General features: G+C 42.5%; 1 protein-coding gene across 3 annotated transcripts in view; it reads left to right on the top strand.

Moving 5' to 3' along the window:
• Positions 1-25,354, top strand: part of CYRIA (CYFIP related Rac1 interactor A) — a 113,612-nt gene that overhangs the window by 61,890 nt on the left and 26,368 nt on the right. For all 3 annotated transcript variants that reach the window (XM_062208977.1, XM_062208976.1, XM_062208978.1), the window contains one exon: positions 15,423-15,502. In XM_062208977.1, coding sequence (XP_062064961.1) covers positions 15,433-15,502 — 70 coding nt within the window. In that variant the 5' untranslated portion in view covers positions 15,423-15,432. The remainder of the gene's footprint in view (positions 1-15,422; positions 15,503-25,354) is intronic.

The following is a 25,354-nucleotide window of genomic DNA, read 5'->3' as shown; positions in this document are numbered from 1 at the left end:
GTCAGGGGACAATGCCCGCCCTGCAGTGGTAGGCAGAGAAGGAGGGATACAAGCAATCGTGTGACACTGGCTGAGTGACAGACTCTGTCCAGAGCGGGTGATCTCCTTTAGCCTTGCTGCAGCCAATCCAGTGTTTTGGACACCCCCTAGGAACTAAGGTCTGAGGGGTGTTGATTTGTCCGAGGGCCTGTGAACAATACAGTTACAACTGAGATGTTGAGAACTAAACCCAGACCCGAAAGCTTATGCCCACGATGCTGCAGTCTGTAGACTAGGAAGGGACAATGAGCAAATGTGTGGGTGCCCGACCCTCTGGGTTCCCTGGCGTGCACTTCCACGGATGGCCGCCAGAGGGGGCCGTGCGCTGAGTTTGCGCAGCCGCTGCCCGAAGCCCTGCAGAATGAGCAAATGTCTGCAGCTGCCTCTGGCAGGAAATCCGCGAGGAGCGCGGCGGGGTTGTGCAAACAGCCTTACAATGTCCGCTTGTGTGTGTGCACTTGGCTGCTCCGGCGTCGCCCACAATGCTCTGTTTTCACTGGATAATAGGGCTCTGTGGCCCCGTGTGCCTTGTCATGCACTGTGTCTGTCACACATGGGCTCTTGTGTGATGGATCGCCATGCGGAGGAGCCACCGCAGCCCCGGCCGCGGTCTTCACCCAGGCGCGGTCTGGCCCTTCCCTGGCCTGCTGCCTGGCAACCGTGCAGCCCGCAGCTCGGGGGACGCGCTTCCTCTGCCTTGCAGCTGCAGTGTCCTAAATGCCAGGCAGGGGGCGAGGCTGGCACGTGCGTGCTGCCCCAGACACCGCAGTAGTCACTCACCCACATCATCTTACCGAGTGTATGACAACCCTGCAAGTGCTAGGATCCACAGTTCACCCGCGAGGAAATCCCGATTCAGAGTCAGGTGGCTCTCCCAAGGCCTCCAAGGCTCCTGCTGTTTCCGGCATAGAATGGCTCAGCCCATTTGGAAATGCTCTCCTCCTCGCTCTGATTGTCAGCAAGTTGAAGTCTGTGACTCCAGGTAGGTAAGGGACTTCCGTCTGGGCTTCGTACCTCCAGGAGATGTGTCCGTCTGCGCATGCGTGCGTTTTTCTGGAAGGCCAGTTTTCATCAGATTTTCAAAGTAGGCTATGACCCTAAAATGAAAGGGTCAAGCACTAAAAAATATTTTTTATTTGGAGAAACGCTTTTTTTTCCCTGCTGGCTCCTCTTCCCAGGACTATTATGGTTGACATCTCTGCTGTTGTCGCTATGCAGGGACAATTTTTCAATTTTTCCAGCGCCCCAGTCCATGTCAGCAAATGTCAGTGGAGTGCTGTGGGTGGGCCCTGTGCTCAGGACGGGCGACACACTGCAAGTGAGTCAGACATGTACCGCAGGAAGGGCTGGTAATCTGCCTGGGGGTCTGGAAGGAGGCTTCTGGGAGGAAATCCTATTTGATTTGCTTGACAGATTGATGGTTGGCCACAGGCAGAGAGGGAGAGGGCATTCTAGGCAACGGAAATGGCATAAGCGAGCAAACAGAGCCAGGAGGCCAGAGACCCTGGCACAACCCAGCGCCGTCTCCTGAAACCAAAGTGGAGTCATTCAGAGGAGCTCCATCAGAGGCTGCACTCGGAAGAGTCCCCCTGATGGCCTTGAACCCTCCTAGGTGGAAAATCGAACCCACCTTCGTCAGCCAGCTTGAGAAGCGTCTGCGCTGAATGAGCCCTCCCTTGCCCCCTGGCTGCTGTCCTGCCTCTCCCCTGCACCGCCCGCCTCCTCCCTCCTCTGTCAGCTCCGCCCTTCTTGTCCTAGACCTAGGTTGATGGTCTTCATCGCTGTTTGGGGGTTCAAGCCAGGACTTTTATTTTAAAATTGTTGGTTTCATTCGCAATGGAGCGTCCTTTGGAATCAAGGCGATTGCTCCTTTCCGGAACAGGGAACAAAAGCAGATCTTTACCTTCCTCTGAGATCTCTAGTAAGGCTTAGGCCCTTTGGACATTCTCGATGCTTGAGATTTAAGGGGGCATGCCAACCCCCTTGGCCCCAGAGTCTTCAGTGTTTTAGCAGGTGAAATTGCTTTTGTTAGAATTTTTTTGATACTTACATAATTTTTGACATTCTGCACTCTCCAAAATAAATCTGACCTAGGAACGAATTCCTCTCATGCTTTTCTTGGTACCCAGGTGGACCCCAATTTAAGAAAACACAATATTTTCAAACCTTGACCTAGAAATTGGGTCCATCCATGGCCCTGGGCTGTTGAATTCTTCAGGGGACTTTTCCTTCACAGCGGGACTCTTTGCAATCGTACCTGGCTTTCCTGTGCCCTGACCTGATTGTTATAATTCACGGCCTGACAGAGCAGGGTGGAGGCAGAGAAACTGCAAGAGCAAATCTGTGATGCAGCTGCCCGTGGAATGAAAACCAGACAGAGACACGGAAGAAGCCCGATTCGGGGAGTGGGATTCGTTTAGTGAATGTGGAGCTTGTGTCGTTGTTATATCGTAAGATAACAGGAGTGAGAGAGGTTTAATTTATTCACGACATTTCCTGTAGTATGTGCAGCCTGGGGGTGTCTGCGGTCTGAAGTGTTTGGTGTCGGGTGGTGGGAGGAGGGAGAGGTGTGGGTACTGCTTGAGGACGGGGAGACCAGCAGGAAGGGAGGAATGGTCGCATCAAGGAGAGGGCAGAGAAGAGGGATGGATCTCGGGGAGGTATGGGGCGTAGACGTTAACTTGGGAGAGCTGGGCGAGAGAATCCTGCAAGAGCTGCAGTAGGTGGAGAAACCTCGGGCGATACCCGGCCAATAATATTAGATGGATGATGGATGATGGTGCTTTTCATTGTACCAGGGAAGGACAGAACACGAGGGTATCATGACCTTATCTATGAATTTCTTGTGTGGGAAATTCATGTAGAATTATGGGTGTGGCGCTGAGGACAGAGGCCCATGTTGGGACTAGATGTTGAGAAGTCATGAGGACATGGCTGGAAATTGGAGTCAAGAGGGTCTCACCAAGGAGGCTGGGAAGGGGTGTGGAGACTGACATGTAACAGACAGAGAAAGTAGAAATGCAAGGAGGAACATTCAGAGGAGTGGGAGGGGAGCTAGCGATGCTCAGGAGGCGGAGTCGATCAGCAGTGCACACGGCAGGCCCCTCTTGCAGCCCTACCCTTGGAGGCAAGGGTCCCAGCTGTGGTTATTTTAACACCTGAGAAAGAATTCTGGAGAAAGGAAGTTTGTAATCCAAGAGAACTGACAATCTGTTTCACCTTATTCATGGCCTATCAGACAGCCCAAATGTTTGGTCATTTTTAGACATTTGCTTTCATCTTCCAGACTGAAGTGGAAGGCATCCCTGGGGGGCGGGGGGCAGCTTGCCCAGTATAGCACAGTAAGTGACCTGTGTTTCCAAAACTAGCACTTGTGTCAGTGGGGCAACTTGCTCCCTACGAAGTCTCTTGACTTTGGAAATGTGGCAGAGCTGGCCTGGGTGGGCTGGGACTGTCAGCTCTCCTGGGTCAGGAGCAGACGTGACGAGCGGTTTCCTTGTATCCATGTTCTTGATTTCACAGTGAAAGGAAACAAATTCACTCATAATTTCTCGGCGGTGGGCTGGTCCAGAGCTAAGCTCCAGTCTGATTGCTTCCATATTCACCAGCATTTGAAATTTGACTTTCATTCCATTCCCTAACAAAGAATCAAATTTTGCTTTCATTTCTTGAAGACTTTTTGCTGCTGTCCTATTGATATTTATGGGGAAAATAGCTTTGATGAGGTAACAGTCTATTTTAGAAAGATGAATCAGATATTGAGAAGACTATTTTAAACATGCACTTAATTTTTCAACTCCATAATTGTCTTTTGGATTTTGTTTTTGGTTGTTTGCTTTTGAGAATTCCCATGGATTGCCTTAAAACTGGACTGTAGCAGCTCTAGTATTCCACAGGGAATGCCAAGCCCTTTTGAGAGACACCATGGCATTAATGATCGATGAGAATATTCAAGGCGTTTTCCCATTTGAGCACCATTACTTGTGGTGTTAAAACGTTTTGAAAACACATTTTAGCCATTAACTCATTTTTATTGTCAGACGAAAGTGCTTAATAGACTCACTACACTTCAGTTTTCTTCCTTCATCTTGGAATGAAATCATCTGTTGGATTCTTGGCAACTCATTCCACCACAGAACAGAAAACCTCATGACTTCATTGCAGAAGCGGCAGCTGGGGAAGGGACTTGCAGCCCTGCCCCACTCTCTGAAATTGCAAATCTGGTTTTGCAGGTTCAGGCTCCTGGAATTTATAAATTGAGTTATTTCATTCCATTGGCGTGTTTTTTAATTCTAGAGTAGAAGCTACTTATGTCACCTAAGCAATGTATTTTACTTTAGAAGTTTTTTTTTTTAAACCACCTAGTTTGTATCTGATATATTATTATAAGCTGGCTGTTAAGTGGAAGCTGGTAGCTTGCTTTGCATGTAGTTCAAAATATTCAGACAGCGTAAATATTGTAGGAGAGGTCTCTGTAGTTAGCAGGGGAAGGTGACTCTGAGCTATTTTAATAGTACACGTGACAGCGCTGAGCCTCTTCTCCAAGGACAGCTCCCTGGATGCCAGCTGATGGCTTGTGGTGGGAGCTGGCCTTGCAGGCACCCGTGTGTCACCTGACCTTCCTTCTCCAGCTCTAAACCTTATTAATCAGCTTGAGACGTAGATTCGCCTGCCTGTGATCCTAAGATCACATCCAGTCCACAGAAAAATTTCTAAAGCCCAGAATGCACTGTCTCCTTCCATTCTTTGGGAAGGTTTTGGGGGCAAAGGGCCAACTTCTTTCCAACCCATGAAGGTTCAATCATTGAGTCTGCAGAAGCAAACTCCAATAACAAGAGAAAAGATTCCCAAATGTATGACTGTGCAAATGCATAGGAGTCACACAAAGTATGAAATTCAAAGAAGGGTCAGACACTGGAATCTTGAATACCCTTTTCCTAGAGGAGAGGGAATTTTGGAGGAAATGGCAGTGGTTTGTAGGGGCCATGAATGGAGCAGAATAGGCAATAGACTGACACAGAGCTCACGTGGGCTCTTGGTGTGATGTCGGTCTTCTGCAGCATCCAGTCTTTAGGTAGATAGAATAACTGCAGAGACAGCCCCTTCCTGAACTTCAGGAGGGAGAGAAGGGCAAGAGATAGGAACAGAAAAGGAGGGTGAATTCAGAGGATTCTTTCCGAGGGTCCTGATGTCCACCCTCGTACTTGAAAGGGAATGTGGGGAGACTGTTGCCAAGAGCTGATTCCCCGAGGTCACATAGAATGAGATTCCAGACATGTGACCTTCAGCAAATATTTAGAATGTAAGAATATTTATCTGTAAAAGTAGGATAGCAATAGTTACTAACTCACCTCCTTATTCTGAAAATCAGAATATGATAATACGTGAAATGATTTCCTTGCTCTGGCCTGCAGATCTTTAAAAAATGAAGCAGAAGAACAATGTGTGCAAAGGCCCTGAGACATACAGATCCGTTTCCTTTTAGGGAACTGCAGGGCCTGGCTAGAGTGGGGCAGACAGGGGGAAGTAGGCAGAGAGGGTACAGAGGAGATGACCAGAGGCCAGAAGCCAGACTTTGTGTGCCTGGGGTGGGCACTCGGATACCTTTTATCCTGCTGTGAGTACTGTTTCTTATTAAACGAGAAAGTAACAGAATCAGATCTGTGTTGAGAAAGAGTTTTTCCAGCTGTATGACAATGAGAGGGTGGGGGACAAGGCTGGAATCAGGACAAGAAGCTCTTTGTAGGACACAGCAAGATCTGCTGTGGGTCTGAATTAGGCTCGTCCACGTGCAGAGGGAGAGAAGTATGTGAAACTGCCCTGAACCCCAGTGAGGACACCCTTGTTAGAGACAGGGAGCGTTTGGAGCTCAGTGTGCTCTGAGGGAGCCTGCTAGCAGGGGGCAGAAGCCCTCTGGGGACAGCAGTCCACTGTGCCTTTCATTCCTGTCTTAACACATGGGGCGGATATCCCGTGTCCTTTCTGTGTCAGGAGCCAGAGCGTGAGACAGAGTCATGACATCTCGATTTTACTCCCTCCTTTGACCCTACTGTGCTGTGAGTCCTTCAACTAGAATTTTTTATAAAATAAAAGCTTTTAAAAGCTGACCCCAATTCTAATGTGGAGCGCACACTGGTGAAATTTGGAGATTCAGTGTGACTATAAGCTGGAAATTCCAGGAGCTTTAGAAGATATTAAGAAGGAAATTAACTGCTCTTTGGTCTTGGAGTTCTTATCTGTAAAATGGCACTAATAATATCTCTCCTACCTTTGACACCTGTTTGTGGGGAAGGTAAATGCAGCCAGCCACACACATCTTTAAGGAAAACATGATGTGATATCAATATGGGTGTGCTTCAGAACCTTTGTGGAAAACAGAATTAAAAGATAACTTTAGTGTGGTCCAAACCTGTTTTGAAATCAAAACGTAGTTTTTTCACAATACACATTTCACATGAATTTTTGGTGGTACCCATTTGTGTTATTACTGGATGTGTGGTCGGCCTGTGGTTTCTATGCTGTGTTGCCAAAAACCAAAAACCTCAGATCAGTCGGATTTCTTCAGTTATTGATAATCTGAGTGTTTGATTTCTTAAAAGCTTTGTACTGGGGTGCTAAGTATTGTAGATGCTGGAAGCTACTGGTGCACTCACAAGCCGACAGAATCTTACCCCTTGTATTAGGGATATTGAGAATCATTACCTCAGACATTAAGAAAAATATTAGAGAGGCAAGCATTTGGCATAATGGTGAAGGCAGTGCTTGGGGGATTCCCTGGATTCAAGTCTCAGCTCTGCTCCTGATTCCAGCTTCTTGCTGACGCTCACCCTGGGAGCAGAAGGTGGTGGGATGGCTCAAGTAGTTGGGTCTCTGCCACTCATACTGGAGACCTGGATTGAGTTCCTAACTCCTGGCTTCCCCTGACCCGCTTCCAGGCATTGTGGCATATGAAAAGTGAACCAGTGAATGAGAGCACGTCCTTTCTCTCTCTCTCTCTCTCTCTCTCTCTCTCTCTCTCTCTCTCTCTCTCTTTCTCACTCTCTCGCTCTCCTCTCTCCTCTCTGTTTCTCCCTCTGCATCTCAGTCTCCATTTGTCTCTTATCCTCTCAAATAAATTAAATAGAAAAGTTAAATATTTTTAAAAAGGAAAATATTAGGAAATAAACCCTAGTAGGGCTACTGTTTTGTTTGTTTTCTTACTTTCTGTTCTCTACTGGTAAAAAGTTGTATTGACTTAAGAATTCTTCTTTCAGATAGTCATGAATTAAAAAGCAGTCTTCTAGTGCTTATTACCTAATCATGAAAGGTGAACAATGAGATGCTGGTATACACAGGCAAAGGCCACTGTTGACATTCACCTGCACGCTCTTCCTGCAAAGTCTGCTATGTCTTGTTTATAAGCAACTGATGCATTCCCACAGAATCTTATGACCAGACCTTCTTAAAACAAGTTCTCATTGGTCTCATTTGGATTTGCGCTATCATTGAAGTTTTTTCTTCCAAGCAGAGAATTCCAAATAGTCAGGAAAAAAAAAAAAAAGAAAAAGAAAAAGAATGTGTGTGTGTGCACGCGCGTGTGTGTTTCTGTCCTCTTGGTTGAAACAGGAAATGTTAGCAGAGAATGATTTCTTTAATGCAGTCATTGTTTCCCAGTGAGAAGCCTCAGTGTCAACTCCCATGCAAGTGGTTTTGAGCTGCGAGCCAAGAAAATGGCTATAGACAATGCGATGTGCAGACCCCAAATCGTCATCCCTTGAGGACGAGTGCCTCCCTTGGCAGGGACACACTGGCAGTATTTAGAGTCACTGTTACTGATCTTAAAGTCACTAACACCCTTCCTCTAGGCTACTTGGGAAACAAAAATTGAAAGGCCCCATTTCAAAATAATCTTGCAGTACAAGAACCCCAAGGAACAAAACTTCTGTTTTGGGAGCGAGAACTTGATGCCTCACCCAACTCTGTTCCCTCCACACCCCTGCTGTCCACCTCACTGGGGACTAACCTCAGCCAGCTCAGATCCCTAGGATCCTGACTGTCAGGACGGCAGCTCCATGCCTCTCTGATCCAAGGTTTGCTGAAAGACTTCAGCCCGCATGGGATTGTCTCTCTTCTTTGCATCCCCACAGACATGTGGCCTTCCCTGTAAGGCCATTAAGCAGTCCTGGTGTAGAGCACGCCCCTTGGGGATCTGATGAAAGCTGTAGACTGTGCCCCCCTGAACAGTGAGCATGTGCATTCAATGATGTGATACCTGCCTGCATTTTCAGTGAGCCACCTGCTCTCTGAAGTCCCCAGACGGAGCCTCTTTGGGGTCTGGAGTCCCAGGTCGGCAGTCTTGTGCAAAAAATAATATATATGTATAGACTTTGGATTCATGAATTTTTAAAGTTGAGTGTGACTCTATCTTTGGAAAGTTGTTTAGCTATTTTGAGTTTCTCCCTGCCCCCAATCAATGTGAAGATAATTATAGCAACCTGAAGGTTACTACAAGGTTTAAATGAATAAAGTATATGAACGCTCCAAGTATACTGCCAGTTAATTAAATGCTAATATTCTTATATTTCTCATATATGATATAAAAAATAATAGCCATAATCACTCTGATTGATACTCAGTACACATATGTACCTGATACATACTGTTATTTTCATGTCCAGTTAGCATTTTTGAGCACTTGCTATTTTTCAGGAATCTGTAATGTGCTTTCAGATAGATTGCATTCTTAAAGCTGTGCTCGCTCCCTGCGTAAAATGTGCATCATCTGAAAACAGAGGCTGTGGCTTTCCATGTCACATGCCCAACCTGCACCAGCGCCAAAGAAGAGGGCATTCAGCAAGTAACTGGTTGGCTCTCTCAGGGCAATTGTCATAAGTGACATTTCTGTTAGAAACTCAAAGGAAGAGGAAACTTGCCACCAATGTTTTTCTTGAAATGAGAGTTGCATTTTTGCTTGGTTTTTAGGTAGGTCACTGTCACCAACACAGGCAACCTTGAGGAAGGAAAGCCAGATCTCCCCTGGTACTGAAGTGGCCTGCAGCCCCAGGGCCCCTCCTTTAGCTTGCTGGAAATTCTATGTCAACCCTTTGTCCTTTAGCATTCATTTTGTTTCCATAGAGGCATTTTATGACCACTTTGGTTGGGGCTTTCATCGTTAAATATTTGTGTTTTCCTTTGACTTTATGCTGTATTTATGAAATGAGGTAAACATTCATACAGTTGCTTAAAATTGCAGTTTTTGATATTTCTGAGTATTTATTGTAAGAGTGATCTTACGATCCCCATTTTCAAAACCAGTTGTTTGTGCTTAAGATTTTTACATTGAAAATGAGCAAATAGAAATACTTGAAGAATGCAGCCTCTAATTATTACAATCTTACATAGACATTGTTCTTTGGAAAATTTAGTTTGCTTTCATAGTTTTGTATTTTTTCAATCAGTTTCTATACTAAGTTCAGTAAGTTTTCTAATTGCTAAAAATTGTATCTTTCTCCTAGATTTGTTTTTGACAACAAAATAAGAAAATGTTTGTAAAATATGATGCCTTATGTAGAAAAACTTCTTTTGGCTTTAAGCATTGACCTGAATATAGCTTGGTGTGTTAAGAGAGGTACATGGAGCTTTGGAGACCATTCCTGAAAGACAGAACATGCAAATATGATTATGAGAGTGTTATGGATTTTTTAATTTTCTGAATATCTTAAACCATGGATGAGTTGTGATGGTGAATAATTACAGCTAATATTTTCACAGTATTTTCCAGTGCACGTAGAGCTTTTACATTTATTCACTTAGTTTTTGTAAGGGTTCCATACAGGAGGTATTGCAGATGAGGAACCCAAGACTCACAGCCAGAATGACCTGCTGTGGAATAATGAGGCCATTAGAGGCGCCTTATGTTTGTGAGACCCCTGCAAACGCTCTTTCTAGTGGGCTTGTCCATTCACTGCTTTCACTGGGGATCTTTTGAACATGTTAGTTGGCCAAATTGTTATTTTGGCCTACTCTGTGTTTCACATTCTCAATCCTGTGTCTTTACAAGTAATCCCAGCTTACAGTGCCATGGAAAATAGACCAAATCAGCAGCTGAAGCCAAAATGCCAAGGACCCAATGAGCAGGTGCCTTTGTAGATCCAGGCATAGAGGCAGACGGGTGCCTCTACGAATCAGAAGCCATCCAGAGTGGTCACAGGTGGAAGAATGGCCTCCTTCCAATGCTGGTCTCCAAAGCAGGGAACATCTCAACTAACGGAACCCAAGAGTTTATTTTCAGGGTACCCTGCTTTTCGAACCAGTACATCCCTTCCTGCCTCTTCATCTGCTACCCAAAACCTTGTACTCTGTCCTCGCCTACTCCTCCCGTACCCTCTCTGAAGTAATGAACTTAGATCTTGGAACCATCATGTGTACTACCGTGGCTACATCATGTCCCAGTGAAGATTTCAGTACAGAGATGGTCTACGGAGATGCCAAGGGAGTCATCCTGTGTATGCCTGTGGGTTGTGTTGTTAGCCTTCACATTATAAGCAACTGACTAGTTTTCGATAATAACATGCTCTACAGATGGCTTATTGGGACTCTTACATCTATTATCATCATCCTTTATGGAATCTGTTTCTAATATTTTTGTATCTACATTTTTTACCATACATTTTTTTTTCTTCAAATAGTGCTTCCCCTCTTTTATGATTGAGGAGACCTTGAATTTACATAAGCAATTTCTTCTCACCTATGGAAACTGCCAAGAATCATCTTTCTTTTAAAAGATACGGATCAAGGTCTTCCTTGTGGGCTCAGGGCTCAGTGGATTAGTCTGTTTGCTTGGATTGCAAGCTCCACATTTTCAGGAAGAGGCAAGAAGCTGGCATCCCTTGGAACAGACTGGCAGCAGGTCACATTATTAGGGCAGCCATGAAGTCACTGGACAGAGCCTGTTACCTAGAATTCCCAGCTTTTTTTTTTTTTTTTTTTTTTTTGGACAGGTAGAGTGGACAGTGAGAGAGAGAGAGACAGAGAGAACGGTCTTCCTTTGCCATTGGTTCACCCTCCAATGGCCGCCGTGGCCAGCGCACCGCGCTGATCTGAAGGCAGGAACCGGGTGCTTCTCCTGGTCTCCCATGGGGTGCAGGGCCCAAGCACTTGGGCCATCCTCCACTGCACTCCCAGGCCATAGCAGAGAGCTGGCCTGGAAGAGGGGCAACCGGGACAGAATCCGGCGCCCCGACCGGGACTAGAACCCGGTGTGCCAGCGCCGCAAGGCGGAGGATTAGCCTGTTGAGCCACGGCACCGGCCCGCCAGCTTTGAAGAATACACCCTGGATTGCCAGGTCAGCCTGTCCCTCCACTACGTGGCTGTGAAACCATTGCTCTGCCTGGGGGAGCTCTGGACTCAGCTCATCCGCAGGTGTAACTTCTCCTGCACATTAGCCTTTACCCTTGGCTGCAGGAGATGCTGTGTCTCGAGTCACTGTTAACAGAGATCACTGTTTAATCATACAATGAGGACCCTCTCCAGAATATCCTGCGTATTCTTACTTTCTGAGCACTAGTTCAGGGGACTGTTTCTTTCTCCTATGCTTTGACTGTACAGAATGTGAGATCCAAATGCATAAGCCCCCATACCCTTGTGTTCTGCTCACCTGTATCTTCCCCTTATGATGACTGTATCCTTATGTTTTATTCTCTTCTATTATGTATCTGCATTCTCAATAGCATATTGTAACTTTTCTGAAATTCTTTTGTTGAAGACAAAATGTTTTTAAAATAATGACTATGTAGGTAACCATACCATCTCACTAGGAGTGTGGAGCCCAGCAATGTAGTTTATATTCACTAAGGAGCTGTTTGAAAAGATTGGAGAGTCTCTGTCAGGAAGGATGGAGTTGGGGGCCCTTTCAAAAAGGAGCCTGAAAGCTAATTAAAGTGCCATTAGTCTCTGCATGGTAAGCATTCGCATGATGCATCAACTAAGATACTTATCCACCCTGGAATGCTTATCCACCCTGGAAGGAGCAGTAAGCATCACGATTTTTCAGTAAAAGAAATGGGATGAAATATTTCTATATGAACTCACAGGGCCCTTGGGTTTGATGCACATATTTTCTAGATTCCAAAGGATGAGACTTGACCCTTGTACTATGTACTATCCCACAGTTATTCCAGATGTTACTGTATGAAAGGGGACACATCTTGAATCCTGGCAGTTCCAGGTAATTGACTTAGGTTGATGTTACAATCATATTCCAAAATATTTGACCGTGCCAGTTAACCAGCTCAGAAAACCTTTTGGAGAGCAAAATCCTACAGCTAATATTTATATATATTTTTTCACGTGCGTTCATTTCAGTCTATTACACATTTCAAAGGCTTGACATATTACCCACCCAAATACTTTGACTGTAAGACCACACACAAGACTGAATTTTAGGAGAAAATGAAAATCAAACAGGTCTACAGTGGCATGTCTGTGGTATGAAACTAAGAAATTAAGAATATTAACATCCATCAGAACACTTTGTTTTGAAAGTTGAGCCTGCTAACAAACAGTAGAAACATCTTCCAGTGCCTCTGGGTCTGAGCTGACATTTCTGAATAAGCTGGTTACATCCTTTCTTAGAGACCTGCGAGAGTTTGTGAGTGTGATCCAGCAGCAGGAATGGACTACATCAGTTCTGGCCTGGACTTTGGCAGATCCTGCCTCAAACAGGCTTGCTCAGAAATATCTGGAAGGAAAATGTATATAAAGTCAGAGCAACAAAGAGTTAAAGAAAGGACAGGGGAGCTTCTCTTGGAAGAGAGATATATGGTGTTTGCTTGTGTGTGCATGTGTGTGTGTATGTGTGTGTTCGCACATGTACATGTCTACCTTCATACACCTCAATGCAGGGGAGGTCTAAGAAGTAGCTAGTCCAGCCTTCTGCCCAACACGTTATGATTTTTACAACCCTGATGAGGGCTTATATAGCTAATGGTTCTATTTAAATATCACCAGTGAGTTAAAGTTCACTATCTCACAAGGCAAATCTCTCAGTAGTCAGACAACGCTAATGGTTAGAAATTTTTATTCTTGACATTGAATGAAGATCTTCCTCATTATTTCCTCACTGGTCTTAGTTCTCTTCCCTGGAGGCATATGGAGCCTATCCAATCCATCTTCCATTTGAAAACCCGAAGTCAGTGTTTGAAGGTTGTTAGAATGGTGATGATGATGATGATGGTGATGATGGTGGTGATGGTGGTGATGATGGTGATGATGGTGATGATGGTGGTGATGATGGTATCTTCAGTAATAGGAGCAGCTTCACATCTCTTGAGCACTCCCTGGAAGTGCTGTGCCAAGCCTGTCATGTTCTTATCTCATTAATTCTCATAACTTGATGAAATAGATACTTTTCAAGAATTTATTTTACAAAAGAGGAAACTGAGGCTTATGGAGATGAAATATCTCGCCATGAACAGCAGGGGAGCAGGAAACAGCTAGGGTTAGGATCAGACAATGTGACATGAAATAGATTCCTTAGGCAAACTCCTTCTGGCTTCACATTAGTGAGTTGTCCCGTGTAGGACATGTGCAACTGCATGAGTGTTTTCTCAGGGGAGAATGGTGGAGCCCAGAGTACTCCACTTGCTGTGATTTTCATGCAGACATCTTTGCGTGCATTCTTTTCTCAACACATCTTTATAACAGGAGCATAGTCTTAAACATTCCTTGAATTGGAACCAGCATTGTAGTGTAGCAGGTCAAGCTGCCACCTGTTATGTCAGCATCCCATATGGGTGTCAAGTCCCTGCTGCTCCATTTCCCATCCAGCTCCTTGCTAATGAGCCTAGGAAAGCAGTGGAAGATGGCCCTAGGGCTTGGGCCCCTGCACCCATGTGGGAGACCTGGAAGAAGCTCCTGCCTCCTGGCTTCAGCCTGGCTCAGCTGTATCCATTGCAGCCATTTGAGGAGTGAACCAGCAGATGGGAGACCTCTCTCTCTCCCTCTTTCTGTAATTCTTCCTTTCAAATAAATAAATTAATCTTTAAAAAATTTCCTTGCATCAACATTAGCACTCTTAGAAGCCAAGTGCATAGAAAGTTGCCTCCCTGGGGTTACCTTGCAGTGGTCTAGTGGTTTTTCAGACTAATCTGTCACAACTGAGGTAGCAGAGTCACAGGAGTGCACTTACAGCAGAGTTGGATGGATGGCTCCCACAGAGCCCAGGTCTGGTGTCCAGTCGCTGCTCCCTTAGGGTGTGTCAAACTGATGGGCGGATGCGCGGATGAATGGCCTCCCTTAGAAGACAGTCCAATGTCAGGAAGCTAAAACACTTGAATCTGCTAATAGAACGTTCCCTGGTGTTGTTGTTTTTAACATAATGAGTGAAGGCAAAGTCCAAGTGTATTCGCCACAAAGACCTCCTGACCTTCACATCATTGTCATGCTCTGTGTGGCTTAAGCCATATTTTCCTGAGTTTAGGGACCCAGCACCTCAGAGATATTTGTTTGCCACCAACTAGGGTTGAAAGCAGTAGAAATTTCCCTGTTTACTTTAAACACACACACACACACACACACGCACCATCCTATATTTTGCCTTTTTTTTTTTTTTTTTTTTAGTTTGTAACTGCAGACATAATGCAAATTTCTATTTCTCTGTTTATCTGATCCACTTTTGCAAATGCTTTAGGCCACGATTTCCATTGGGAATAACTGTTTGGATTTTGTGCCTTTTCATTTTTTTGCTTTGTGAAGCACCCAATCTCCTGTCATGGTACAAAGACTTCTAACTTGCCTAGGAGTGACACCTCTGAGAAGTTTGGTCTCCTCCGCACATTAGCAGGAATCCCTGGGACTCTGTGTTTACTAAACTCTGTACCTCACCAACTTGAAGATTACCTTTCTGGGTAGATATTTCTGAACACCCTCTTTGCTGTGCTTGTCTGTTGATGTGATAGCCCATGTCAATGGAAAGGAAACGAAACACAGCTGACACAGTTTCTGTTAGGGACTCAGGGGATTGCGAAGGAGCAAAGGGAAGCATTTCATAGAATGCATCAGTGACTAAAACACTTGAGTCTGCTAATACAATGTTCTTTGTTGTTTTTATTAACATTGTGAGTGAATGCAAAGTGCAAGTGTTTTCTCCAGATAGACCTCACGACCCGTTCATTATTGTCATGCTTTGTGTGGTTTAATCCAGTTGTCCCTAGGTTTAAGGGATCCAGTACCTCAGGGATGTTTGTCTACCACAACTCAGGAATGAGTTGTAAGTTATTCCTTATTTCCCAGGTTGGAGATGCTTGCTTTCTGATCTTGAGCAGTAGCTCTCAGAGGTCCAGGGTATTCATACGAGTCTATTTTTATGTTGCTAATGGTTTTGTTTCTGTGTTGTCTTTGCTAGGTTTGCTGGGATGGGGAACCTGCTCAAAGTCCTTACCAGGGAAATTGAAAACTATCCACATTTTTTCCTGGATTTTGAAAGTAAGTTCCAAAGATTACAACATCATAGTGGAAACTTTCCATTTCTTTATAGCTTGTTGATAAAGCAGTTACAGCATAAAGATTTTATGTGATATTTAGACCAAACCCAAATGGTTCTGTGCATTCTTTCTGAGACCATTTCTGAGAACATTTTCTTTCTTTATTTTTTTAGAAATTCAGTGGAAAATCATTTTAATGTGTCCCTGGTTTTCTTTGAATTTAGAAATAATCAGCTTTTGCAGGCCTTACATAAATCATTATTATGTATTTTTCCAAAAATGTTTTATGAATTAGTAAGCATAATAGTTTACACAGCTTAAAATGGAAATATCACTGGAAAGAAAATAGTCACTATGAACCGAAATAGGCTGACAGTTTCTTTTTAGTCATTTCCATCTTCTCCTTATGTATTATTTGAGTATATAGAATCATTTTAGGATTTTGAGAAATATTAGTACATGCCCCTTTTTACTACAAGTGTGTTTCTTTTATCAGAAACTTGATAGTGTTTTCTTAGGTAAAAACAGCATAAGAATCATGACTGAATAAATAAGTAGATTCTTTTTAACTTTGTTTTATTGATTGATTTATTGACTTACAAATAATGGACACGTTCATGTTTAATCAAACTAAATCCATACTTCCACCTTCTGTCTTGTTTAACCCTTTTTAAAATTATCATTTCCCCAGTATCACATACAGTTAATGGCTTTTTTTTCCCCAGCATTCGCCATCTGTTCCACTCTTTAATTTGCATTAAATGTTAACTTTTCAGTATTTTACTTATATTATATATAATAGTTGGAATTTCCTTACATGCAGATTAATCAACCTCCTAACAGAGGTTTCCTAAGTAAATACCAGAAGACTGCTCCAACAAGTACCAAACCAAAAGGCAAAAGCCCCCTGTGTGTATCTTTTCAGTCTGTTCAATGTGCTTGAAATGGTTACTGGGAAAGTGTCCTGAAAGCTCATCTGCTCTTTAAAATAAGTATTTTGGGTTTTATTTGAGGAAAGATGGTTTAACACAGTGTGCTGTGGGTGTCATCGCTGTTGCTGTTGGGTGCAGCTTTGTAAGGGGTAAAGCTTAAAGCTCCAGAGCCAGGTGCATTTGATCCTTGGGAAGGATCCTTTCTGATACTTTTGCTCCTCTAAAATGTACGTGAGGGTGTTCTATAACATTTGTGGAAAATTGGTATTAAAAGATACATTTGTTTTGGTGCAGAAAAAGAAAATTGACACCCATGTATATGAGAGGTGTCCAAAAGTTCATGAAGTGAGTATTATGCAAAAACTATGCCTGGATTTCAAAAATGTTTTGCATCAAAAATAAGCGTATCTTTTAGTTCCATTTTCCATGAACTTTTTGAAGTATCCCCTTATATTTTGTTGTTGTTAAAATAATGATGCATTAATAACTTTAAAGAAAATTTCTAAAATAGTCTATAATCTTGCCACTCGTATTTTACTGTTTGCCTTTCTAAGTGCTCTCCATTTCTTGTCATGCCTTTTGTGCTGTTGTCTTCAGCATGTTCAAATGTCAAAACAGTGGTAAAATAATGCTCCCTTCTTTCAGGGCTGCAGAAGCATATAAGTACTTAGAAGAGTTATGCCCTTGTTCTTTTGGGGAAGCCCTGCATTCCAGATGCACCTGCACATGCTCACATGGACCTACTAGAGTTCAGAACACCCACTAGGCTGTTATGCTGTCCCTGGTTTCTTGGCTTTCTACAAAAACCAATGTTGACTTATTTGTCAGTTCTAATATTAAAGGCCTTTAATTTAATTTAATAAAATCTACATGGATTACTGCAATGGTTTTCAGTTAGAATCCTCTAGGGCACCAGGCTTGTGAGGCTCTGCCTTGGGAGTCCCCTCCCCACCTATATCAGGCAGGCGAGGGTTGATGATAGAGGCCTCTGTTCCTCTCTCTGTACTCTGACAGCCCTGTGGTCTGTTCAGTCTTTGGACATTTCCTTAACTTCCTATTTAAAGAGAAGTCACAGTGGCTAAATAAAGCATTAAGAAATCTTGAGTGTGGATGATGTTTATGGTATGAAAACTCTGTTTGTGAGTCAACAGTTTATTCAAGATCAGGAAGTTTGCCTGGATTCTCATGTCTAGTAGCTCCTTAGTAGGACTAGAGCTATAAGATTTAAGGAAAAGACAAAACTAAATTTAGAAAAAATATATAGAATTCTGTTTACTTCCCCTTTCATCCCCAGGGGATTTACTTTGTTCCACTGAGATTCTGAGAAGATAACTAACTTCGTGAAGTGACACATAGAATGGTTAGGGAGCTGCCCTTAAGAGCTCATCATAAGCCTCTTCCTAGAAGCCATCATTCTGCCCCTGACTGCAAGGAACAACTTAGTTATTTGCAAACTAAGACCACCCATAGGGAAATAAAGTGATTTTGTTTTTTTCTGATTCTGAAAATCCTGTTGTCTAACAGGACTTTTCAACAAAGAATGATAATGAAGTAGAAGGACAGGGAGGTGGGCTGTGGTCACAATATTTCCAGGAGTCTATAGATTTAAGCGTACTCCAGTAAGGGTGCTTTTACCATGGTTGTGACCATCCATGAAAGCCAGACCACATCAAGATTCAGAGTTAAGCCAGAGCAGTCATTGCCTTATAAACTCTCGGGCTGGAATGGAAGATAAGATAGGCACACAATTTAAGACAAAATAAGGGACTTAAGAGAAGCACAGTGTCTAAAGAACAGAAAGAAGTCTGATTTATAAGTTCTTTTTTAAAATATTTATTTATATATTTGAAAGGCAGAGTGAGTGAGAGAGAGAGAGAGGGCTTCCATCTGGTTATTCACTCTCCAGATGACTGCAACAACTAGAGCAGGGCCAATCCAACATAGTGGTAAAAAAATAAAAATAAAAAATAAAATCCTAGGGCCGGAGCTGTGGCACAGTGGGTTAAAGCCCTGACCTGAAGCGCTGGCATCCCATATGGGTGCCATATGTTCCAGACCCAGCTGCTCCACTTCAGATCCAGTTCTCTGCTATGGCCTTGGAAAGCAGAAGATGGCCCAAGTCCTTAGGCCCCTGCACCCACGTGGGAGACCTGGAGGAAGCTCCTGGCTTCAGATCAGCACAGCTCTGGCCATCGCGGCCAATTGGGGAGTGAACCAGCGGATGGAAGATCTCTCTCTCTCTCTGCCTCTCCTTCTCTGTGTAACTCTTACTTTCAAATAAATAAACAAATCTTTTAAAAGAGAAAAGAAAAAGGGATGATGAATTGGGTGGTGAGCTGCCTCTGGTAGCCACGGGGAGCACAGATTCAGGACTGGTTACAGTGAATACAGGGGCTGGTTTGTAAAGAGTTAAGGAGTAGGGAGTGGAGGGAGGAAGGTATGTTGATCAGCGTGTAGTCACAGCTTAAAATGAATGTGAAGCCTCTACTTCATCTCCAAGATCCTTTTTGAAGTTGCTGATGGCATGTAATGGAACTGGGTCAAATAGGTGTAATTAACCTGGGTTAAAACAGAGTACAAAGTTAGACCCATCTGTGCATAGGCTTTCCAGTTGCAGAGATCTGATTCAAATTCTTGTTGACTTTTGCAACAAGTTCTACATTTTATGCTCAGATTTCTCCACAATCACTTAATATTTTTCATTTTTTTATCCCTCTACTTATTCCTTTTTCTCTATCTCCTTGTAAGGTTAGATGACAGGAGAGAAATGAAAGATCAATTCAACCATCTCCCTCACCTTTCATGGGTGATGATTTGAGGGAGAGAGTACAGGTGGAAATATGCCTGAAGCCGTGCTGATGGCTGCTCTGCCAGGTCTACTGTTGTGGCTCCTAGTGTGGTGCAGGCACTACCCATGCAATGAAGGGGTTCCCGTGCTTCCCAAGCCAAAATGATCATTAAAAATACCTGGGTCGGTATCCCATCCTAGTGTGAGGACAGCTAAGCCAAGTAACCATTCAGGTTCCAAGATCTAGAGCATGGAGTGGAGGGTGGCCAAAATAAGTAGAAGTTCAAATAGATTAAAATCTGTGCTTCTCTCTCTCACTATCTCTTGCCAACCAACAAACAATTTGATTTACCAAAGAGATCTTATTAGTCATTTCTCCAAAGAAGACAAGCAAATTGCCAGTAAGCACATAAAAACCTGTTCACTTATGATTGGCCATGAGAGCAATGCAAATCAAAACTACAATGAGCTAGCACTTCACACGCATTAGGGTTGTTCTCATCAGAGATAATGAGAGGTGCTGGTGAGGACCCGAAGGGCTTGGAATCCTCACATACTGATGCAGGAATGTAAAATGGTTAACTTGCTTTCCAAAGCTTCTCCAAATACAAAGCTACCATGTGATCACCTATTCTATTCCTAGGTACATACACAAGAGAAACGAAAATATGTGCCCACACAATGTCATACACAGATATTCATAGCTACGTTATACATAGGAGATGAATCACAGCAAACATCAGCTGGATATCAGCTGATGAATGGGCAGATGAAAGTGGTATATCCATTTGATGGACTCTTATCGAACAGAAATGAAATGCTGTGCATGCTGCAAGATGGACAGACCTTAAAATCATTAGGCTGAGGGCGAGAATCCAGTCACAAGTCACATATTCTATAACTCCATTCATATAGAATGTCTAGAATCCATAGCGACAGAAAGTAGATTAATCCTTGTCTAGACCTGCAGGTAAGAGAGAGGGTTATGTCCAATGCTAGGAATATATTAAAAATTGTTGAATTACACATTTCGAATGGGTGAGTTAAACTCAACAGAGCTTTTATGCATAAGTCAAAACAAAAGATTCCTTTGGAAGATCCTTTTTTTTTTCTGGTTAATGCTGATACCATTCCATCTGCCCAAAACATATGATGTCTCTTCTTTGCTTGACTGCCAGTTTCTAAAATTTATTTTTATTGAGACACAATGTACAAGCATTAAAATACATAGATCTTAAATGTCTATTTTAATTAATTTTTACAAATGCCACGCTCTCTCAAGACTCAGAATATTTGTATTACTCCAGAAAGTTCTAACATTTCCTCTTCTCAATCTACCCACTGGTTGGATCTGTTTTATATATCAAAAGACTAATTTAGCTAATCCATAAATTATTGAGCTTCATATAAATTTAATCAAATGTGGGCCTGCATTGTGGTGAAGTGGGTTAAGCCATAGCCTGTAACACCAATATCCTTTATGGATGCCAATGCAAGTCCTGGCCACTCTACTTCTGATCCAGCTCCCTGCTAATGGCCTGGAAAAACCCACAGAAGATGGCACAAGCGCTTGGGACACTGCACTATTTTGTATTCCAACCAGTAAGTAAGGAGCTTAGGTGTTCTAGTGGTCCACATCATTGACAACCTTTGGTATTGTCAGTCCTCTTCTTTTAGTATTCTGGTGTTGGTGTGGTATCTCATTGTGATTTTACATTTTTGTTGTTATTTACTTGAGAGGCAGCAGGACAAAGAGAGAGAGAGAGAGAGAGAGGCGGGAGGGAGGGGGGAAGAGAGAAAGAGAGAGAGAGGGAGAGAGAGAGAGAGAGAGAGATTGAGTCTAATATTCCCAAAATATCCACAACATCTGGGGCTGGACTGGGCTGAAGCCAGGAATTTAGGAACTCAATTTGGGCCTCTCATCTGGTGGCAAGGACTTAGTTATTTGAACCATCACCACTGCCTCCCATGGTTTATGTTGACTGGAACCTGGAATCAGGAGCTAGAGATGAACAGGTACTCCACTAGGCTAAATGCCTGCCTTTCATTGTGAGTTTAGTGGATTTCCATGATAACTGGTGATGTTGAGAACTTTTTCATGTGCCTAATGCTTATCTTTTCAGTAATATGTCTGTCCTTTGCCCATTTTTAATTGTTATTTTTCTTTGTATTATTAAGTCATGGTTCTTTGCTATATTCTATATTTATTATATTTCAGTTTCTTGTATTTTGTAAGGTTCATCTTGTAAATATTTTTCCATAATAATTAGCTTACCTATTCATTTTTGTAATTTCTTTTCATGAATAGACATTTTAAATTTTGATGAAGTCCAATTTATCATTTATTAATTATATGCTAAGCACATGTTGTAACCTATGTTCTATAGAAAATCTTGACCTACCCCAAAGTCATAAAGATACTCTGTTATGGTTCTTTCTAGAAGATTTATCATTTTAAGCTTTATATGTAGGTCAATGACTGATTTTGAACTAATTTGTATATAAATTATGAGAGTGATATTGGGTTTATTATTTTTCAAATGACATAAAATTATAGCATGGTTGGATTCTTTCAATGCTCTGTCATATGTCAATTTGCTGCAATAAGTATGGGGTCACCTCTGGATTCTGTTCTTTCATTGCTCTGTTGTCCTACCTTTCACCAATTAATATCAAATGCAGCATCTAAACAATACTGATTCTTCCTGCCTATTAATATGTAGATCTGTACATTTAGTTGGGGATTCTTTAATTTCACTCACTAATATTTTAAAGTTTTCAGCATAGAAGTCTTGTACATGTATTGTTGGGTACATCCCTAAACGATTCATATTTTGAGTATGCCAGCTTTGTTATACTTGGCATGGTAACTGTTTTCCAAATCTTTTGCTTTCATCCTATTCGTGCCTTTATCATTATAGTGTATTTCTTACAAACAACACATACTTAGCCTTAGCTTTTTCATCCAGGCTGATAATATCTACCTTTTAATTGGAATGTTCAATCCATATACATTTAATTAATCATTACATGTTTAATTAATGTGTATATGTGAACCTTCTATTTAAGTGTGTGCAAATAATTATAATATTACATTTAATTAATGTTTTTGGGTCTATCTGGGTGTTATAGTCACTTGTTAAATTTTTGCTTTCTCTCCAGTGTTTTCCCTCCTTCTGATTAAATCAAATCAAATCCTGGGGTGTGTGTGTGTTTTCAGTTTTTTTTTTTTTTTTTTTTTGGTATTGTGTTTTGTCTATTGACTCAGTAGTCTTTTGTGTGTGTCTGTATGTGTAATTATAACAGGCTCTTTATTTTTACTGTCACATTTATTTATTTTGGTGTCCACCCTCCCTTCTTACATCTTTGGCATCATTGCACCTCAATCTAATAACTTCTGTTGTATTTCTTCTAGTTAAAGACTATTGGGAACAAATTTCTTCAGTTTTCATCTAAACATATTTTCCTTTTAATTTTAAAGGATACATGTCTCTGAATACAGAATTCTAGGTTGGCAGGACTAGACTTGTTGCTGATATTGTGTTAGTTGTTATGCTTTGTTTTCTTAAAGCACTTGAAAGAATTCATTCCATTGCCTCCTGGCCTCATTGTTTCTGATGGGAAATCAGTTGTCATTCATATCATTGCTCTTTTTCCTTCTGGGCTACTTCTTGCATTTATGAAATGTTGTTTGACATGTCTTACAGATTTCATTGTTAAGATTCTTTTTTATAGGCCGGCGCCGCGGCTCACTAGGCTAATCCTCCGCCTTGCGGCGCCGGCACACCGGGTTCTAGTCCCGGTCGGGGCACCGATCCTGTCCCGGTTGCCCCTCTTCCAGGCCAGCTCTCTGCTGTGGTCAGGGAGTGCAGTGGAGGATGGCCCAAGTCCTTGGGCCCTGCACCCCATGGAGACCAGGAGAAGCACCTGGCTCCTGCCATCGGATCAGCGCGGTGCGCCGGCCGCAGCGCGCCTACCGCGGCGGCCATTGGAGGGTGAACCAACGGCAAAGGAAGACCTTTCTCTCTGTCTCTCTCTCTCACTGTCCACTCTGCCTGTAAAAAAATAAAAAAAAAAGATTCTTTTTTATATTTGTATTAAAATTTGTGTGATTTGTATTGCCCTGCCGTTGAGCTTACTGTTACTTTCTGCTGATGATAAAGTCATCAAAATTTTTGTGATATTTGATATGGAATTTTCCATTTAAGTGTGTCTATTTCTTAAATATTTTAATGGATTTGCTAAAATTCTCCATTTGTACACATATATTGGTCAACTTGTTTTTAGATCCTTTAGCATGTTTATCATAGTTGTTTTAAAGTCCTTTTCCATTAATTACTACCTCTGAGATTTCTCTATGCTTCTTTGTATTGAATCTTTAATTTTTGATGATATTTTCTCACTTTGTGTTTTTGTGGTCACTGTTTGTTGAATGCCGGGCAGTATGTGTTAAGGACAGTAGTAAGAGATGTGTATATTAGGTGCACTCATTAAATGAGCTGCTGCTGCTCCTGTCAGCCCACAGGTGTGAGTGGTTTTGTCCATCCTTATGGATCCATGAGCTACATTGTCTCTTAGCTTATACTCAGTTCATCTGAGGAAGGATTAATAGACAGTCACCATTCTTCTCTCTGCTCCTATGAGTTTGAGTATTTTACATAACTCAGATGAGGGCAATCATGCAATATGTGCCCTTCTGTGACTGGTGCATTTCATTTAGCATAAAGCTCCATAATATATGTTGTTGGGTATGGCAGTATTCCCTTCTTTTTAAGATCTCAAAATAATATCCCATTGTAGAAGTTGAACATTTTTTTACTGCTGCTCAAACAGTAAAGTCCTGCAAATATCCCCAATCTGAAAACCTCACAAATCTGAAACACTTCTAGCCACAAGCATTTTGGAAAAGGAATGCTCAGCCCATATGTTGTATCTTTATTTATTCATTTTCTGTGAAAACAGAACTCCTCATTGCAATCACTCTGATGCAGTTTTTCAGATGATCATGAAGGACATTTTCTGTGCCAGGCATCTGCTAGTTGTGGTGTAAGTACCTGTAGAACCTTTAATCTACTTAGAGATGCAGGCATGCAAACCACCATCTGCCATGTAATGTTGATAAATGATCTGGCAGGGACACAACCTGTGCTATAGGATTCATAGGAGAGGACAATGTATTTGACCTAAGATGAGATGGAAGAGAACGCTAGTGCAGAGAAAGTCTTGGAAGACTTCCAAGGATGAATGATGTGATAGCTTCAGGGTTGTCTTCTGTTTAGGGAAAACATTCTTTTAAAAAAATTATTTATATTTGAAAGTCAGAGTTACATAAAGAGAGAGAAGGAGAGGCAGAGAGAGAGAGGGAGAGAGGTCTTCCATCCACTGGTTCACTCTCCAATTGGCCACAGCAGCCGGAGCTGTGCTGCTCTGAAGCCAGGAGCCAGGAGCTTCTTCCAGGTCTCCCACACAGGTGCAAGGGCCCAAGGATTTGGGCCATCTTTCACTGCTTTCCCAGGCCATAGCAGAGAGTTGGATCGGAAGTGGAGCAGCCAGGACAGGAACCAGCACCCATATGGGATGCTGGCACTGCAGGGGTGGCTTTACCAGCTACGCCACAGCACCCACCCCAAGGGATAGCTTTCTTATTCACAGGGGTTGTTCCTGAGAAGTACTCTATGTTCATTGTCACTTGGTTGTGTGGTGACTGTGCTTATACTGTTCTATATTGCCATTGATTGTATGCAACTGACTTTCCTTGAAGATATTCATCTCCCTGGTCACCTGTCATCTTGGCAAGCATATAAAAAATGACCAGGAACAGAAAGACAAATATTGGAGTCTCTCATTCATATGTGAAAGCTAAAACACTTGATCTCATGGAAGTCGAGAGTAGCACAATTGGAAAGGGAAGTGGGAGAAGGAGTAGCAAAGAGTTGGCTAACAGGAACCAGAATGTCATTGTAAAGGGGGATTAAGTTCTAGTGTTCTAAAGCATAGTAGGGTGAGGAGTGAATAATAATTTATCACATATTTCAAAATAACTAGTAGAGAGGACTTTGAATGTCCCCAACCAAAAAAAATCACAAGTATTTGAGGTGGTGGATAAGCTGTTATTCTGATTTTTATCATTATG

This window comes from Lepus europaeus, chromosome 13, assembly GCF_033115175.1.
Source record: "Lepus europaeus isolate LE1 chromosome 13, mLepTim1.pri, whole genome shotgun sequence".
In the NCBI taxonomy this organism is placed as follows: Eukaryota; Metazoa; Chordata; class Mammalia; order Lagomorpha; family Leporidae; genus Lepus; species Lepus europaeus.
The sequence above is the reverse complement of the archived record's forward strand: the minus strand, read 5'-3'. Positions and strand labels throughout refer to the sequence as shown.